This window comes from Canis lupus, chromosome 14 (genome assembly GCF_003254725.2).
Source record: "Canis lupus dingo isolate Sandy chromosome 14, ASM325472v2, whole genome shotgun sequence".
NCBI classification, from domain to species: Eukaryota; Metazoa; Chordata; class Mammalia; order Carnivora; family Canidae; genus Canis; species Canis lupus.
In genome coordinates this window covers 44,124,255-44,143,427 of record NC_064256.1, presented here as the reverse complement: position 1 = coordinate 44,143,427, position 19,173 = coordinate 44,124,255, and the positions used below count along the sequence as shown (strand labels likewise).

General features: G+C 39.3%; 1 protein-coding gene across 8 annotated transcripts in view; it reads left to right on the top strand.

The window, feature by feature from the left end:
- PDE1C (phosphodiesterase 1C) overlaps positions 1–18,972 on the top strand; it is a 490,416-nt gene extending 471,444 nt beyond the window's left edge. For 4 of the 8 annotated variants that reach the window (XM_025464556.3, XM_025464559.3, XM_025464561.3 and 1 more), the window contains one exon: positions 16,602–18,972. In XM_025464556.3, coding sequence (XP_025320341.1) covers positions 16,602–16,771 — 170 coding nt within the window. In that variant the 3' untranslated portion in view covers positions 16,772–18,972. Of the gene's footprint in view, positions 1–5,237; positions 16,142–16,601 lie in introns of those variants that run through there. The other 4 variants (XM_025464558.3, XM_049093778.1, XM_049093780.1 and 1 more) reach the window with 2 other exon arrangements.
- The last annotated feature ends 201 nt before the right edge of the window (positions 18,973–19,173 follow it).

Genomic DNA, 19,173 nt, shown 5'->3' with positions numbered 1-19,173 from the left:
AACAATATTTCAGAGACTAACATTTCATAGTATACCTCAATTTATTTATATATTCATTGATAAATTTGGCTTTTATGTAGCTTACATTTTTGCTATTATAAATAACCTTACATTCCTGTCCATAAATCTTCTGAGTCTGTACATATGGATTTAAGATAGATTCCTTTAGGTAGGGTTACTAGCTCAAAGAATATGTAGGTATTTAAGTTCTTGACACATTATTGTCAAAATGATTTCCAGAAAGGTAGTATTATTTTATACTTTTAGTGATGTTTGCCTTTTACTACACTCCTGCAAATGTTAACATTAATACTTTACCAATTTGATAAGAAAAACTTATATTCATATTCAGTTTGCACTTACCGCGTTTTAAAAGAATCTTTTTTCTTTTTGTTATTTTTTATTTAAATTTGATCAATTAATATATAATGTACTACTAGTTTCAGAGGTAGAGGTCAGTGATTCATCAGTCTTATATAACATTCAGTGCTCATTACCTCAAGTGCTCTCCTTAATGCCCATCACCCAGTTACCCGTCCCTTCCCCCCACCCAGTGACCTTCAGTTTGTTTTCTATAATTAAGAATCTATTTTCTAATGCTAATTTTTCTCCTAAATTTCTTCTTTTGGGAATTGCTGAATTTCATCCATTCTGGGAGGGATAGTGCCTTGCGTTTTAGTCCATCTGTGTAGGAATGTTTTGCAATCAATGTTGTGTTATAATTTAATGAGCAGCATTTTTTTCTTGGTAATACATGAAGTAATAGTTCACTTTACAATCAGTGGTATCTTAGATTAGATGAAACATAGTCTATATCTATCTGCTTTTTCAACCTCAACTTCTGTAGCTTTACTACCGCAGTCCAAAAACTGCTCAGTGTCCACTGAGTAGCCCTTGAGCTTTCTTGCCACTGTCACTCTGCCTGGAATACTCCTTACCCTTTTCTAATTCTGGATAATTTCTCTTTGTGGTCCTTCCAAATCAACTAGGTAGGATTAACAGTGATGTATAATGATTTGCTTGTAAATTCCTTTACTCACTGATAGGTGGCTTTTCCAAGGGTGGGGACTATCTTTTTTTCCTGCCCCAGGGCCTATCAAGGTGCTAAGCACACATTGGGTGCTCATTAATGTTTATAAGACTGGGTCTGTGGGTGTATGAGTGAGAACTGTCCGATTTCATTTATGACTATATAGAAAGCAATCACCTTCAGAAAAGACTCATTTTCAAATTTGGACTTGTACTAACTATACTAACTTGTTTTTTAGTATCAATCAGACCTTTTTCTGTAGTCTCTGCAAGCCTCTTTTATCTTGTTCCTGCTTGTAGTTTTGGTGCTTTTAGGACTATAAACATTAGGAGGAAAACTGCTCCAAATCAAACAACTCCAGTGTGTTGTAATGGTGTTTGCTTTTCTCTGTAAGCTTATAACATTCCTAGGTCACGTGGCACCTCTGACATCATTCTGGACAACCACAATAATATGCAGAGCTGACCTGGTTCCCACCTGCTGTGCTGGGATCCTACTGCTGGCCTGCCAGGTTTCCAAGGCTTATGAGTCTGTGTTGCAGCCATCTTGTCTTTGGCCTTAGTTTGGCAGTTTAAACTGGTCCTAAATTGGGTGTCTCAGGCACATTTCATATTATACCATAATTTGTTAGGCACTGAGTTCTGACCATTCCAAACTCTATAGAAATTGAAGGGTAGTTCTCAAAACACTTGACATAAGTAACCATGCATTGTTTAGCAGACGCCCTTTACATCAGTCTTTACAATGGCCAGCTCTCTACTTCTTCCTACCTCAATAATACCACATACTGCCTCCCTTGACTCAAATGCCTCTATCACAAACTGTTGGTGTCAAACAATTTAAAATATAATGTTTAAGGATGCTCAGAGAACCAAATAGTGAAATAATAATCCTTGAAAAGTAATAAAATGAAATTGTGCAGAACAAAAATACAAGAACAGAGAGATGTAAAAGAAGCAATTCAAAACTGAAATTTATTTATTTTTTTTAAAGATTTTATTTATTTATTCATGAGAGACATAGAAAGAGAGAGGCAGAGACACAGGCAGAGGGAGAAGCAGGCTCCATGCAGGGAGCCTGACGTGGGACTCGATCCTGGGACTCCAGGATCACACCCTGGGCCGAAGGCAGGTGCTAAACTGCTGAGCTACCCAGGGATCCCCAAATCTGAAATTTAAAAAAGCAAACATATAGTCATTGGAACTTAAAGAAAAAAAAAAGAAAAAAGAAAAGAAAAACTCAATATGGAACACAGCTGAAAAGAGAATTAATGTTGGAAGTTAGCTCTTAGGACAGGATAGCAAACATAGGATAGAGAGGGAATCATATCAAAAATGAAAGCATGAACCATAAGACTTTTAGAAGACGATATAAAGATAAATCTGTATGACCTTAGATTAGGCCATGGTTTCTTAGATATGACACCTAAAACCCAAAGAAAAAAATAGATAAGACTTCATTAAACTTTGTGTTCCAACGGATACCATTAGGAAAGTGGAAAGAAAATCCACAGAATGGAAGAAAATATTTGAAAATCATATATCTGATAAGGGTCTAGTATCCAGTATATGTAAAGAATTTTTATAACTCAACAATAAAAAGATAAATAACCCAATTAGAAAGAGGACAGAGAATTTAAATAAATAAAATAAAAAAGATATTTTTGGAAAATATCTTTTCCAAAAAAATATACAATGGAATATGAAAAGATGCTGAACATCATTAGTCATTAGGGAAATGCAAATCAAAACCATAATGAGATACTGCTCTACATGCACTAGAATTGTGACAATAATAGCAAGTGTGATGATGTGAAGAAATTACTAGCCTGTGCATTGCTGGCGGGAATGTAAAATGCTGCAGCCACTTTGGAAAATGGTTTGGTAGTTTCTCAAAAAGTTAAACATATAGTGACTATATGACACAGCAATTCCACTCCTACATGTATTCCCGAAAGAACTGAAAACATATGTTTACACAAAAAGTTGTCCACAAATATTCAAAGCAGTATTACTTATAATAGTTAAAAAATGGAGAAACTAACTGTCCATCAAGTGATGAATATATAAGCCAAATTTGCTATGTCCGTACAACAGACATTTTATCTATTATCTGTCTAAAGGACTGAGTATTGATACATTCTACAACATGAATGAACCTTGAAAACATTTTGCTAAGTGAAAGAAGCCAGGCACAAAAGGCCATTGCATTGTATGATTCATGTGAAATATTCAGAATAGGCTTTTCCATAGAAAGCAAAAATGAACTAGGGGTTACTAGAAGCTTGAGGAGAGAGAATGAAGAGTGAATTCTCACGGGTATGGGATTTCTTTTTATAGTGATGGAAATATTTTGGAATTAGATATTGGTGATGGCTGCACAGCCCTGTGTATATGGTAACTGAACTATATACTTCAAGTGATAAATTTTATGTTATGTGAATTATATCTCAATAAAAAATGAAAGAGCATGGAAGATAGATAAAACTCACCTTAAGTGGAAAATGCAGCTCAATTGCTATACCTAAATAAAACCAAATGCACATCTAATGATATTGTGTGAGATTGCCTAAAACTACCTCAAGAATGAGAAATTCTTAAATGCCATGGGAAGCTGGCTTTATTCAAACGGGTTGCTTATAATAAAATGACAACCAACTAATGGCAAAATTTGCATTTGTAATAGTCGATGCCAAAAGACAATGAAAATGTGTCTACCGTGTGTTGAGGGAGAGTCAACCAATATATAATAGTTAAAATAGTTCAATTATTAGTTATGAGTGAAGGCAAAGTAAAAACATTTTCAGGTATGTAACGACATGATTTACCAGTCACAGGCTTCATTGAAAGAAAAATTAAGGGGATATACTTCAACAAAGAGAAAAAATACAAAGCTAGTCTTTGAAAGACATTGTCCATTTTAACATCTGTATAGTAGCCTATTATATAAATGAGCCACAGGATGTTTAATCATTCTCCTATCGATGGTTGCTTTCCATTTTTTGCCATTACAAACAATGCTTAACGTAACATCCAATAAGAAAAGCAGGTTGCAACAAAATATATACCATCTAACACAACTTATATTATCTTTTAAAACAAGCAAAAATATTACATATTTAGTGGATGCATACAAATGCAATATATATATACACTCAGGGATAATAAACATCAAATTCTAGATGATGTCTTTTGGGTGGTGGGGAGAGAGAAGTATCATGGAAGAGTGTAGTAGGTACTTCCACTCTATTTGTGACATTTAATCTCTTTAAATGAACTTATGAGCTAATATGCAAAATGTTAAGGTTTGATTAAATTGTATTGAGAATGTATGGGAATTTGATATTATTATTATTATCCATATTTTTCTGTATGCTCAAAATATTATATATTAAAGAATTTTAAGTGAAAAACCTATGGCTGTCTTCCAAGACAGTTTTGTTTGGTTTCATCCATGTAAACATGATTTTACATATATTTAGGAGAAATTTAATGTTTTCCCTTTCTAACATTTCCCATATTGGGAATGATGGGTATTGGGATATGAGGATTCAGATATGAAGAAAGTCCTGCTGGCAACATGCTTCAATCCAGAAGCCACCAGAGACCACTTCATTAAAGGAGCTAACTGCTTGTATAATTTCCGAAATTATCAAAGGGGTTCCTCTAAAGCTCCCGCACCAGGAGACTCTTCTGGGGACACACCTTGATTCTTCGCGTATCTATAGCAAAGTGACTCTTATGTAGTAAAGTAATAGCACCTGCAGCTAATTTTTTTCTAGAGCCACCTTCAACTATGCCCCATGAGGTTTGTGAACCCAATCACGCTCCATGGGTGGGCTGTAATGATGGAGAGCTGAGGAAATGTTGGCTCTCACTGGAGGAGTTGCCCAGAGCTTCAGCACTACTTACAGTCATGACTGCTAATGATGGACACTAGTCAGTGACTTACTTCTGAGCTGATTCCTCAGGGCGTCTCAGTCACATCATTTTCCTGAAGTTATCCTTAGATGGAAAGGTACAGTACTGTCACCATTCGCTGATAGAGATAGCTGATTGCTCCCCTGTGTGTGCGGCTGCTGGCGTGCACGGTAGTGTTGGCAGTAGATGCAGCTCTGCTTCTAATCTCCATGCCCGAAGTAGAAAAAGAGTTTGTGTGTTGAGATGCCAGCTGGCTTGCAATGACATTGTCGTGTGTCCTATTTTAGGGGACTACGGATAAAACGTCCATCCAGAGGATTCCTCCGAAGAGAACTGACCAGCTCTGAGGTCTGAAGACATTTTAGGAAGCTTATGCTTTTTTTTTTTTTTTTTTTTTAACCAAGGCAAAGTATTATGTATTTTATGTTATTGAGAGGTAAACTACAAAAAATAACTTCTGATCTCCCTAATACAGGTTTTTTAACAATAAATACTTTGATATGTATTGCACATCTATTGAATATCAGGGACAGTGCTAGATTCTTAACATGTATTACCTCGTTTAATCCTCACGACAACTCTCTAAGGAAGGTACTTTATCTCCATTTCACAAATTAGGGAACTGAAGCATAATCGGATAAGTAGCTTGCCTGACGTTAGCAGGCAGCAAGGCAAGGCAAGCCTATGCTTTTTGCTTAAGTTTCATTGCTAATGGATAAAGACTGGTGTCAAATCATCCATACTGTAACCACCTTTCTTACTCTCCTGGGGATTAGACCAATTACCCATGCACTGATTTCAGGTGCAGCTATGGGTGCAGAGGGATCCCACACTTTTTTTTTTAAGATTTTATTTCTTAAAAAAAAAAGATTTTATTTATTTATTCATAGAGACAGAGAGAGAGAGAGGCAGAGACACAGGCAGAGGGAGAAGCAGGCATCATACAGAGAGTGGGACTCCATCCAGGGTCTCCAGGATCACGCCCTGGGCTCCAGGCGGTGCTAAACCGCTGCGCCACCGGGGCTGCCTCTCCCCCCCCACACACACTGTCTTTTAAGTAAAGATTCCAATGAGTGCTCTCTTTTTGATTCTTTCATCTTGAGTTCTGTTTAAGGGATGGTGGTTGTCATTCTTTCTGTGGACTGGATCAAAGCTCATTCGTGATGTATTGAGTTGGCACTTCAGAGCTCTACAAACCTGGTGAAATTTAGCTTTGCAGGCTTCTTCTGGCATAGGTCCTTGTTGGTATGAACAACGGGCAGAGCTACTGACTGAGCCTTACACTTCCCATTTCATATGCACATGTGGAAAACCGCACACATTGATGGAAAAAGCTCAAGAAAAAGATTTAGCTTTTCTCCAAAATATTTTTTTCTCGTTTGAAACAGCATGCCTCACATACATTGGGCCTGCCAGGGCAAACAAAATGAAAGAGCTAAACTGAAGATGATCCCTCCTTGAGGGAGGACTTTTTTGTTCTTTTTGTTGTTGTTGTTAGTTAAAATAATAATTTTATTAAATGAAACCATTAATCATTAAATCATCAAGTTGCAGGGCATTTAATAGCCAGCCATTGTTTGAAGAAGAAAAGAGCTTGTTTTCCAGGCTTACTTAATTGCTCCTCCTCTTTCACCTCTCTGTCAGAGGGAGAGGGGTTTGAACACCATGCCTCAGTGCCTCTCCACACTCTAGGAAGACTTTTTTTTTTTTAATAATAAATTTATTTTTTATTGGTGTTCAATTTGCCAACATACAGAGTAACACCCAGTGCTCATCCCGTCAAGTGCCGCCCTCAGTGCCCGTCACCCATTCACCCCCACCCCCCGCCCCCCTAGGAAGACTTATAGAAAGGAGCTGAGGTTGAAGTGTTTGTGTAAAGCAAGTGTGTTCGGGCTACAGACTGGAGACTTCAAAGGGAAGGAACTTGCTGGCACCCTTTGATGGCAACCATGGGCAGCAAATCTAGGTATCGAGACATTGTTGACGCAGGGGACAATGTCAGGGCCTGTAGATGCTGTTCAACTTTGCCAGCTGGTGTGTATCCTAAGTGATTCATTTTTATTCTTTAGTAGGTGGGAAATCTGTGAAGGTTACCGAGTATGATGCAGAGTAGTTTACTCATTCATTAAATGTTTCTTAGCACCAACTGTTACCAGTTCTGTGATTAGGTTCTGGGGATGCAAGTGTGCATAACACCCTTTCCCTATCCCCATGAGGTTTGTAGCCAAGTTTAATCATCTGTGGGGTAAAGCATAAAGAAGCATTGAAAAAAAAACCAAGGCGTCAGTGATTTAAGAATGGCTTCCAATGAAGGTGACTTGAAGAATTATTATGCCTCAGCATAATAAATGCAAAGAGTCTTAAGAATCAAAAATGTCCTTGTTATTTTCCTAATTGCACCCAGATTAGAATTCAGGGACTGAAATTCTTTCATTCTGGTTTGTTGTCTAAGTCACACTTCCCATCCCAGCCAGGATTTCCAGCACTCACTCACATTCATGGTTAGGCATTACCCAAAGTGATTTCATGAACATCCATGCATGTTGTACCTTGTGTAAATAGTTTAGAATGTGGGCTAAATGTTTTTGCTTTGCTCCAAATGGCCCTAAGTTTCAGCAAAGGGGTTCCCTCAGGTAGCTGATAAATATATTTCCATATATATATACATGCACATTTTGGATAGTCTTTCATGAATCAGAATGTTCTCTGCCGAGTGTTCACAAATAAATTCATTAAGTTAATCTCTTCATTGTTTGGTAAGGTCTTTCATGTAGTAAAATCCAGTTGTGCAGGGAATTGTATGACTTTTCTACACTATAATAACAAATCCATCAGGAGGCACCATTAAAAGGCCCTCAGTGATGACCATTCATCCCCTGTGCTAAATTTTAATGGTAGCCACATACCAAGCACCTACGACATGCTGGCAGTCTGCAAGGTTCCAAGTTACTGTACATATGTTATCTCATTTACATCCCCTTTAAAATCTTCAGAGCACCATGCAAGGCGGTTACTGTTCTTCCCATTTTTCAGAAAAACAGAAACAGAAAACCTGAGTCCCAGAATAGTTTATCTTCTTAGAATCTTACAACTAGTAACAGCTTAACCCAGTTATGTGCTGTCCCAACTCATGCTTCTCTTGTAATAATACCACACCACCTGTCCCCAGAGTATATTTTCATGGGTTCAGTTCTTGTCACAGATCTTAGCACATGGCCATGGGTTGGAAACTCCTGCATGTAATGACAAAACCCTGCCACCTGCCCCAGGCATCCCTTAATGCCCAAGTATAATAATGCCAAGTCTCAGAACAAACTTGGAACCTAAGCCAGTGTTTCTCAAACTTGGTGCACATTAGAATCACTGGACATGACAAACATACTGATACTTGGGCTCCACCTTAAAATAATGGATCGTTTCGGAGATTCTTAGGGGTAGGGCTTGGGCATCAGTAAACTTCAAAGCTCTCCAACTAATCTTATGTGCAGCCAGGTTGAGAACTGCAGGTGGATGCAAACAGCTTCAGGCTGGATGAAGGGCCACAAAACCATATGGTTTATCTTTTCCCTATGGACATATGTTCCTCTGGGAGCCTAGAAATGCTGATGGGTCATCTTTCTATCCTAGGTAGTGATTTGGTTCGTGCAGTGTCCTCTCAGCTCCTTCTGGATAGCTTCTCAGACAGCAGGTTTCCTGTTTTTGTGCTCTTTGCTCTGTGAGGTGAAAATGTGGATCCAGTAGGTTATTGAGCAGTCTCATGTTTTTGAGGTAAAGTCCTTGGAGAGCCAGCATCTTTTAAAATGTAGATGATGGGCTTCATTATTGTAGTTTTAATATAAAATACACCTTGAAGAGCATAAGGATAGATCATCACCTTAGACAACAATACATATGATGGGTATGGTTTAAGAGTGATTTTCTGGCTGGGTTTATGTTGCTAAATTGTATTTCTATGAAAGGAAGAGACACTAATCATTGTTGCCTCAGTATAATGCTTTCTGTGCCTTGAGGAGACAGATGAATTCCCTAGCTGGGAAACTATACTACTACTGAATTTTCCTGGCAATTGCAAATTTTCCAGCTAATTCCTGAATTGTAGGGTCTTCATCTGAGGAAGGATTAGAAATAGATAGCAAGATAGCACCTACCACATGTCAGTGCCATGCTGACTGTTCACTTAAGTGATTTCCTTCGCTTATCATCACAGCTCTCTGTAGTGAGAGTTATCATCTCTTTTCTACGTAGGAAACTGAAATCAGGGATCCCTGGGTAGCGCAGCGGTTTAGCGCCTGCCTTTGGCCCAGGGCGCGATCCTGGAGACCCGGGATCGAATCCCACATCGGGCTCCCGGTGCATGGAGCCTGCTTCTCCCTCTGCCTGTGTCTGTGCCTCTCTCTCTCTCTCTCTCTCTCTTTCTCTGTGACTATCATAAATTAATTAATTAATTAATTAATTAATTAAAAAAAAAGGAAACTGAAATCATGTGCTTGAGTCATAGGGGAGTAGAGACAGAACTGAATCTGGCCCCTTCCAAGGATGGGGGCAGCTGCAATAACGGATGTGAAAACACTGAATGGTACAGAGGACGGAGACCATACTACTAATCTTCTTAAACAGTATAGCCTTGGGTTTATAAAAGTTGTTATGTTTCACTTTCATTTTTCAAAACACCTCATGGGAAGCCTAGATAATGAACAAGAACCAAGTCTATTCTGTTGAAATGTATTAGTATCTTCCATTTATCCTTTAAGGAAAAGACCAGCTTTGGAAACCAATTGATCGAAACTGCTGGAGGTTTAAAGGGTGTGTTTCTCCCTTGGGAATGGGATGAACCCTTCTTGTTTCCGTCCTCCATGGAGCTGATACTAGCATTGAGGGGAGTCTTTTGGCTGATTTTGTGTTTTCTCATGAGCTCACCTTCCAAATGCCACTGATTCATGCCAAATTAGCTAATGTGGCTGACCTGACCAGAATCAGATATAAACCCGGTTGGAATTGCAGACAATCTGAAAAGATATCCTAGAAAGAGTCCAAAGGGGAAACACATCCAGAGGCATAAAACAAACATCAGGCAGATTGTCCCAAAGGGTGGATTATCTCAAATTGAGCAATACTATAACTAGCAGCCCAAAGTCAGTCCTGTAAGAAATGACAGTGCCTGTCCTAGAAGTCTTCCTGGCATTCGGGAGTTCCCCTTGGACATGGTCACTCTCCCTACAAGCATCTTAAGAGAAGTCATCAGGAACTGCAGGCATTCTTTATGCCAGACGCTGTAGGAAATCCTTTAAAAGCCCAATGTGGCTGACTCTTTCCAGCAGCCCTATGAGATAGGCAACATCGTTACACATGGGCTGCAGAGGAGAATCGTGAAGCTTATAGGTGAAGTGACTTGCCCAAGAAAAATCAGGAGTGGTAGAAGCAGGCTTTAAGACTCCTAGCTTGTCCATTGGCAGAATGGGCCAAAAGCTTAGTGTTGCGTCCTGTCTTAAAAATAAGATATCTTGAGATAATTAGGCATTGGGGAATTTTTATAGTGTGCCCATTCCAAATGGCTCACCTTGAATGTGTTTTGTAAGTGGGAAGTGATGTTTCATCCCACCAGCTGAGAAAATTCTCCCAGAGGACTTAGAGTTGGTGGTTTTCAATATTTTAAAAATCCATCCAAAATGCCACCTTCCTGCTCAGCATTTTTATTTCAAGTACAGGAGTCTTGTATAAAGTTTGCTGTGGATTCTCACAAAGAACAGTGGATTTAGTCCACATGTAGGTAGAAGGAAAAGCACGGATGAGACAGGCTGTACCCCTTGCTGCTGACATGGCTCAGGGGGTACATGTGTCCATAGAAGTGGCTGTGAAGGAGTGCCCAGGTCCTTTTGTTAACTGCCTTATGTCAGGGCTGGGGCCCAGGGAAGGCCCATGGAGTCCCCTGAGCACTGCCTGCAGGACAGATGTTCCCTTCCCACTGGTCCTCTCTCCTGGGACAAGTTGCATAGCCACGAGTCAGGAATGTGTTATAACATTTGGCAGTCAACTTATTTTAATAAATTCAACAACAATTTAAACAACAACAAACTAGATCTCTGCCTGCAGAGCTCTCACTCTTATCTTACCCCTCAGACAGACATCAGGAACATGCTCTTTGTCTTGTCTTATATTTTTCCTTTTCTGGATGTTAGATTTATTTAGAAAATAATGGCTAATCTCAGGGTTGGCTCTTGGTGTGGATCTCCTTACAGTCCTCAGATGATGGCACTGAAGTTGCTGTCTCCAACAAAAGAATGCCTTTCATTTCTCAGAGCTTTTGTCATCATGGTAGGCCCAATAAGAAGAACAAAGTGTGGTAGACAGGAGCAGGGGGGAAGCATAATTCTGAAGACTGCAAGTAACTTTAACAGATGCATAAAGACTCCTCCCCACCCAGGCAGTTTGTTGTGATCAAAATATAGCAGCAACATTGGCTAGCTCTCCACAGTTTACACAACACTCTGTGTGTGCAAAATATTATTAACTATTGTTTCTTTTGTGAAAATAAAGAAGGAGATGTTTGGAGAAACCAAAACAGTAGTTTTCAAACACACACAGTGGAATTATCTGAAGAGCTTTAGAAACTCCTGAGGTCTCAGGCTAAATGCACCTAGATTCTGCTTTAATTGACCTGAGCTTTGGGATTTTTAAAAGCTCCCCCGGTGGTTCTCATTTGCACCCTGGGTAAGAACCACCAAATTAAAAATTTCACCCAAAATCCTGAAGCTCTACCTGGCTTGACTGTTCATCAACAATGGTTGTGACTTCTGGAATTCCTATTAACATTCCAACCTGGCATAAGTAAAGCAAGAGATAAGAGCAGTTATTTAAGAGACCTGTTAGCCAGGACCTTTATATAATTCCTTCCTGAGCCATTATCACAAATTATATTAGGTGCATGTGTAAGGGGCAAGAGGATGATTTGCTTTTGCTTTGGGGGGAGTGTGAGTATACCTACTAACAAGTGTGTTCAAGAATCCTATATATTACACGGATTAGATACTCAAATATTGAGAGTATTAATGAGGTACAAGTTTGACTCCTTTAACTTATTATGCTACTTATCAAAACTTACTCTGAACTTGGGTCCAAGGTTACTTTAAATATCGAGTGAAGGCACTGAAGTTGAGCCACTTGGATGTGAATCCAGAATCCAGACTTCCTGCATGCCAGCTGTGTAGGCTTTGGCAAGTTACTTAAGCTCTCTAAGCCCCGGTTTTCCTCACCCAAAAAGGGGGTGATAACAGTGCTTACTTCATAGGATTGTAAAGAAGATTAAAAGCTCGTTCACATTAAATTCTTAGCATTGTGCCTAGCACACAATGTATGTCAGGTATCATAGCTATTTTACCATGGTGAATCCTGAAATGAAAATCACAAGCTCGGTTCTTATATCATTCCATCCTTGATGGAGCTGATGTTAGCATTCTGATCCTTTTGCAACTCAGAACTCATGAATGATTTTTGCGCATTTTTATAAGAGCCTTCCATCCGCTTTCAGGCAGATACCACAAGTAGACATTGATTTTAGAAATGAAATGTATGGCAGTGGCATTTTATTCTTCGTGTAAAACAGCATTTCAGAGGCAACAAATATTTTTTTTTTTATTTGTTAGGGTGTGTGTGTGTGTGAATGCAGATAGAAAAGGTCTAAAATGGAAATGGTTTTTTTGCAAAGATCATATCATGGCATTATCTTTGAAAGGGCAGAAAACATAATGTCCAACAGTTCTTATTTTAGAATGGTGCTAATATTAGAATTTATTCAGAAGCTAAGGGTAGACCAAGTTGCTGCCCTCAGAGGTAGTGCTCTGCAACAGAGATTCAGAAAATCTCCATAAGGAGTTGCTACTCCTGCAGTGACTGGAAGCAGAAGACCACCGTGAGGTCAGAGAGGATCAAAAGAACAGAGACAGATTCTCACACAGATTGTTATTTAACTCGTGGAGAGTGGGCAGGACCAGCACTAGCTGAGGACCAGTGATAGTTCTCCGTGGTCTGTTCTCACTTTGTGCGAAACAACGGGGTGTCCCGAAGTAGGGATTTATGACAGTAGATGATATGATACCATAAGATAAAGATAATAATGAATTAGGACAGTCTTTTCTGAAAGTGTTTTCTGCTGAACACTCTGTGAGATGAAGGGAATTTCTTAACCTAATAAGATTGAGAAAAACCACAGGCTGTCGGCTCTTCTTAAGGATTCCTAATACACATCCCCATTATTTGGGTGTCTGAGAAGTCCTGCCATGAAGATAGTAGTTTGACTTTAACCCAGTTAAATTTGACTGAGGAATCTCCCTGTCCCTCAACAACACCTATTACATTCACAACTTTATTGAAGGGTACTTTGAGAAACAATAATAGACTAATATACTCTTAAAGAGCTTTAAAAGTCCTCTTTCACATTGCAATACCTGAATCCAACTAACCGTATTAATTTGATGTAGGACTAAATCTGAATCTATTTCCAGAAGAACAATTCTATGCACTCATCTCCCACACCATAAAGAAAGTAACCACCAAGCAAAATGGCCTCAAGGACAGAGACAGAGACAGAAACAGAGAGGGAAAAACAGGTCGGTGGTGGCTGAGGAAAGGGAGATGATCACACACACTTTTGGGAGAACTGTGGTGTTTACGAGGAAGATGAGATTTAAACAAACGGGGATTCAAACTCCTCAAAGAGGGCTGCTTTTATGAAAAACAAATTATTGTGTGTAATTGTGAAATAAAGGATGGTGATGTGTCAGTTTTTGTCTTGCACTTTTCTTTTGCTAAGTGCATTTGAAACTAATAGAGATAATGACTCTCCCACGTTCAGGCTCTGAGCAGCGATATGTGCCTTTGTCAGATCTTCAGTAGCTAATTAGACCATTTCCACCAAGTAAATTGCTCTAAGAGATGAGAGCAGACTTTGTGACTATGTCCCCAAGAGAAAAAAAAGGTCCAACTTGCTAACAACCAAGCACATGGAGGGGAGGGGGATTCTGTTCTCAGTTTGGTTATTTTCTACCCCCGGGGGAAGGAGGGGGTGGATTTTAACACCACTGCTCAGGTTCAGCTGTGGAATGTGTGCAGTTGTTGAAAGGGGAAGGGTCAGATCCTCTTCCAGTATCTAAGCAATAGCCAGTATACAAATGAAAGGGCCCTAGGAGGCCACACGGGCACCCCCTAAACCAAAGTCTCCTCTAAATTCAAGATGGTGGCCTTATCCCTGGTTCTGCTCTTTTGCTCTGTCATCAAATCATGTTCCCCTGCAGAGAGGAAAGGTAATCAATGCGTACAGAACAGCACTGTATGAATTTTTCTTTTTTCCAACATTTTGAGTAAGGGTGACAGCAGGCATGTAAGTATTTCCACAATCTTGGTGGGGAGCCGATCTCTATCAGCAGGCTCAACTCTATTTGCAGCGACTCCAGTGGCAAGGGGAGTTTTTGTTCAGATGATCAGAATTCCAGCAAACGGTAAATGTCTCTTCATGCTGAGAAGTGGGAAATTCAATAATACTTTGGCTGGGTTCATGCTGAGTAGTGAAAATAGAATGAATATGGAGAGGGATTGTGACTTGAAGAGCAGTAAATCAGCTAGCCCAGATGCTTGCAACAATCCGCTTTTAATCTGAAGCCTCTCTTGTTTCTACCCCATTCTCCAGGGTAACAGGGCTGTTTTTACACTTGTTTCTAGAGTGTTTTGTGCTGTTCACCATAAAGCACGGAATTGAGTGCTCTGAGGTCTTTCCAAAAAACCTCTCTGTTCTTCCGCATAGATATTATTATGTCACTACTCGACCATTTACTCAAAGTCTCTACTTCGTGTTAGCCTAACTCAGAAGGCAAAGGTAGTGTGGGTGTTATGGTAGTAATAGCATCCCTAATTATGCCTGAACACTTTTTTCTTCTGTAAGCGAAGTGACAAGTTTCAGTAGGGGTCACTAGAATGGAAGTCCTACAAGGGCAGGGATTTCTGTCTGTTTTGTTCACTGTTCTATCAGCAACACCCAAGAACTCTAAGAAGTCAATGAATGCGTATTAGTGTACAGACTGTGAAAAAGTATATAGTCAGCTCTGAGCTCTCGGAGATGTCTCAGACTAACACCCAAAATGACCTCAGTTTTGCTGGCTTTTTATTATGCATGATTTTGTAGAAAAGCTCTGACTTGCAATTCTATGGAAAGAAATTTCAGTAGTATGTTTCTTTTTCAAAAGTTATGTCACTAAAAACTGATCATCATAGAAAAATTAAAAAGTAGAAACGATGAACCAAAAACCATGTTTCTACTCCTCTGAGCTAATCACTGCCAGGATTTAAAGATGTGATCTTCCGGATTTTCTGATGCACATATTGGTACATTTTTATTGTAATAAGATTAGATTATATTTACTGGGTTTTTTTTTTTTTTTGGTTTAACAGTATTACATGAACCTCTACTTTTATTAATAGATATCTATATCGGCTTTTCCATAGTATCACAGTAGTATATTTTAAGAACGTACCAGAACTTAACCACCCCCTATGATTGTATATTTAAGTTGTCAAGAAGGGGAAGAGCTGGGGGCAGAGGGAGGAGGAATGCAGTAATACTTTATGTCTCTATGTGGCTTGACTGCTCATTTCTTTTTAGCACTGAATAATAACCCACTTATAGATGTTCTACAACATGTTTATTCAGTTAACCATTGAAGGAGTTCTTGGCTTATAGTTTTTGTCAATTATGAATAAACTTTTATAAAATTCATGTACAGGTTTTTTATGTGGACATCAGTTTTCAAATCATTTGGGTAATACCTAGCAGCGCAATTGCTGGAACATGTGGTAAAACTATGACTAGCTTCATAAGAAACTGTCAAACTCTTCCAAAGTGGCTGTAATACTTAACATTCCCACCAGCAAGAATGGGAGTTCCTATTGCTCTGCATCGTCACCAGCGATTGGTGTCATCTGTTTTGTTTTGGATTTTATCCATCCTGATAGGTGTGTACTGTATATCATTGCTGTTTTACTTTGCAATTCCCTAATGACATAAATTGTTACTTTTTTTTGCCATATGCATATCTTCTGTGAGGAGTTGGTTCAGATCTTTTGCTCCATTGTAAATTGCATTGTTTATTTCCCTTTGCTGAATTTTAAGAGTTTAAAAATATATATTTTGGATATAAGACCTTTATATATGTGTTTGGCAAATACTCTCTCAGTAATGTCCTTTTTTTTTAAGCACTTCAGGATTGTGTGCCATTTTGCTGAACCTAAAAACTTATATATAATGCTAAATGCTGATTCATGGTATGACTCTGCTCACCTGTGTTTGCTTTGCTATTCGCTAAAGTGATCCCACTGCTCCTCTCACTTCCTTAACCCCAAACATTCATTGTCAAAAAAACACTCGTATTCTGGGGTCATCATTGTCCATCTCTAAGAATTTGTCTTTATTTAAGTAAATGACCAAGGTGAGAATGTCTTTTTTCATCTATCTGCAGTAAGATTCCAGTGAGGGTCCAACTTGTTTGTGTCCTGGTTTTAAAGAAAACAGACAGGCCTAGGGGGGAGCACATTGCCCACAGTGTTTAGGTTGGGCCATGTCATTGGTGAGGCTAATGGTTGTCTGTCTTCCTTTGCATGGCCGCCAGTCATCAAGGCTCCTCTGCGTCATTTTAAACGCCCTGCTTATGCATCTAGTTCCTACGCACCTTCGGTCCCAAAGAAAACTGATGAGCATCCTGCGAGGTACAAGATGCTGGATCAGAGGATCAAAATGAAAAAGATTCAGAATATCTCACATAACTGGAACAGAAAATAGGTCAAGGGGACAGTGAAGGAAAGGCCCACTCAACTTCCTCTCAGCACTCACCAGCCACAGTGGGATAGGTTTCCAAGACCCTTGGAGGCCTTGGAGGGCTGGTGCTTTTGTGATGGACTCTATCAAGGCAAAGTGAAGTCCATATGTGATTTTCCCCTTTGTTCTGTAAAGGACGCATCTGTAACTGGACCTGGGAGTCAACACAGACTCCAATAATAAGACGGTAGTCTCCTGTGGCTTTTATTTGTATAGATCTTTCAAAGTCTAAGTTGGACCCGGGTTAAAATAATGCATCTTCTTTAGAAAATTCCTCCCACTGACACTTCTTTTATCCCTAGAAGTTGACTTGCCGCAATAAGAATATTGGCTTAATAATCATTGTAGTTAAGAAATGCACTTCTTAAAACACTTTTTCCAGTTTTAAATACAATGGGAAAAATGTTTTTACAAGTGCATTCCTTAATTACAGTGATTATTACAATATTTAAAATCCAGGTAAATATGTAACTTTCAAAGTAAGTGCATTAAAGTTAAAAGTTGTGTTTCTGAATGTAACAATTGCAGAGGGAAAAGAAGACTAATGAATAGTTGAGTTCATGGAGGATTCTAAAGTGAGGCTTCATAAAGCAGATATGAGTTAAAAATAAAGATCCTTGCTTTGGTTTTCATGACAGGCTTCCTGCCTCATTTTGTCCCTTTGGAGATGTGAGAGTTTGCAGGAAATAACATTTTGGCTCTACTTCTAATTTGTTACTTTTACTTATAGTTGACAGTGCTAGAAATCAATGGGATGCCCATGCCTCAGAGACTCCAGGTTTGAGATCTACCCCAGGAGATGTCCATTTTGTCTCGTGGTCCTGGGGCAGGAGAGTGTAAATTATTGAACCTAATTTGAATCCCTTATTTGCAGATTTTTCTCCATAAATTTGGAGATACCTCTAAGTTAAATTTCAGATCATCCTCTCAGCAGACCATATAGCATAGCAAAGGCCCTTTGGGATCTCAGTTGCTCTTACAGCTCTTGGTGGAATGGAAGTCAGTAACTCACTTCTCTTCACTGTGACATTTTTAGCTCTCCTGAATGTCTCCTAGACTTTTCACTTTGGGCCTAAAATCACACAAACTGGTAAGGAAATGTTCAAGGCCAGAAATAACTTTTGACCCCTTCAAGAAATGGTCTGAGGCAGTGGAAAATTTACATGTGTTGTCTGGCAGTCCTGGTCACCAGTCCTGTCCCATCTATAACTAGTTGCATGTCCTCAGTCTAATGGCATAATCTTTAAAAGCCTCAGTTTGCTTAACTAGAAAGTGGGATTCATAATACCCATTGCCTTTTGTGGTGAAGATTGAGGTAACACGGATTTGGAATGTTATTGCTGAACTCAGTGAGTAATAAGAGCACGACAGATGTAGCTGTGAACATTCCACATCCAGAAAAAACTCTCAGGCTCCCCTGCAAAGAAGGAGCTGCGCACTGATGGCCACAGCCTTTGGGGGTCTGATCTTAAAGGGTTTCGAACTCTTTGGCCACAGTCACTTCCAGTAAACCACAGTTATGCAAGGTGGGCCAGCTCCAGAGTTTAGTGCCCATCATGCCATTGAGCAATTTATTTAAAACATGCTTTATGACGGTATTGCAGGGAAATTTAATTACTATACAAAAAAAAAAAAATCACTGTGACTTTTTGTTAGGAAAGCAATTGTAATTCTTAACTCCCTGCTTGGTGCCTAAGCAAAGGATCCTTCTGCAGGCTGGCAGTGTCTATTCCACCTGAATTAGGTTAGCTCAACAGGTAGTTCCTCTCTGTTTGTATACAGATGCCCCAGTGTTGCTTCACAGAGCCATTTAGCCACACAATGAAACTGCCCATGGGTAGTGGCCTCCTTGCTCCCCAGGGGATCATCGATGATGTTCCTCATCTATCCGTCAATTCTTTCAGTCTTAGGCATTGAGACAGCAAGGTGGCTGTGCTTTCTTGACGTTAGAAGCCATGATCCTAGGGAAGACAGTTGGCTCCTTCTATATTCTTTTATCCCAATATATTATTTTTCAGCTTTGGCTAATATCTTGATTGAACACATGTACAGATACCGAGATTCTGCTTTGCTTGTAAAATGCCTACCATGTTTTTTTGCATGATGGATTGTATAGAAATGCCAGATTATATTCTTATAGCAAATAAAAATATGCTTTTAAAGGACTTTCTTGTATGAGTCACCTTTTTCTTCTCCAGATTTCTGGGATTCACTTGAAAAGAGTTAGATTTTCCCTATGCTTGGCACTACTCAGTCCTGAATATCTTGTCAAGATGAATAGCATAACAAGCTTCTCAGTTGGCTTCCTGATTGTATAGGGTTTTTAAAACCACCTTGCCCCTATACCAACCCAATCAATTAATTTG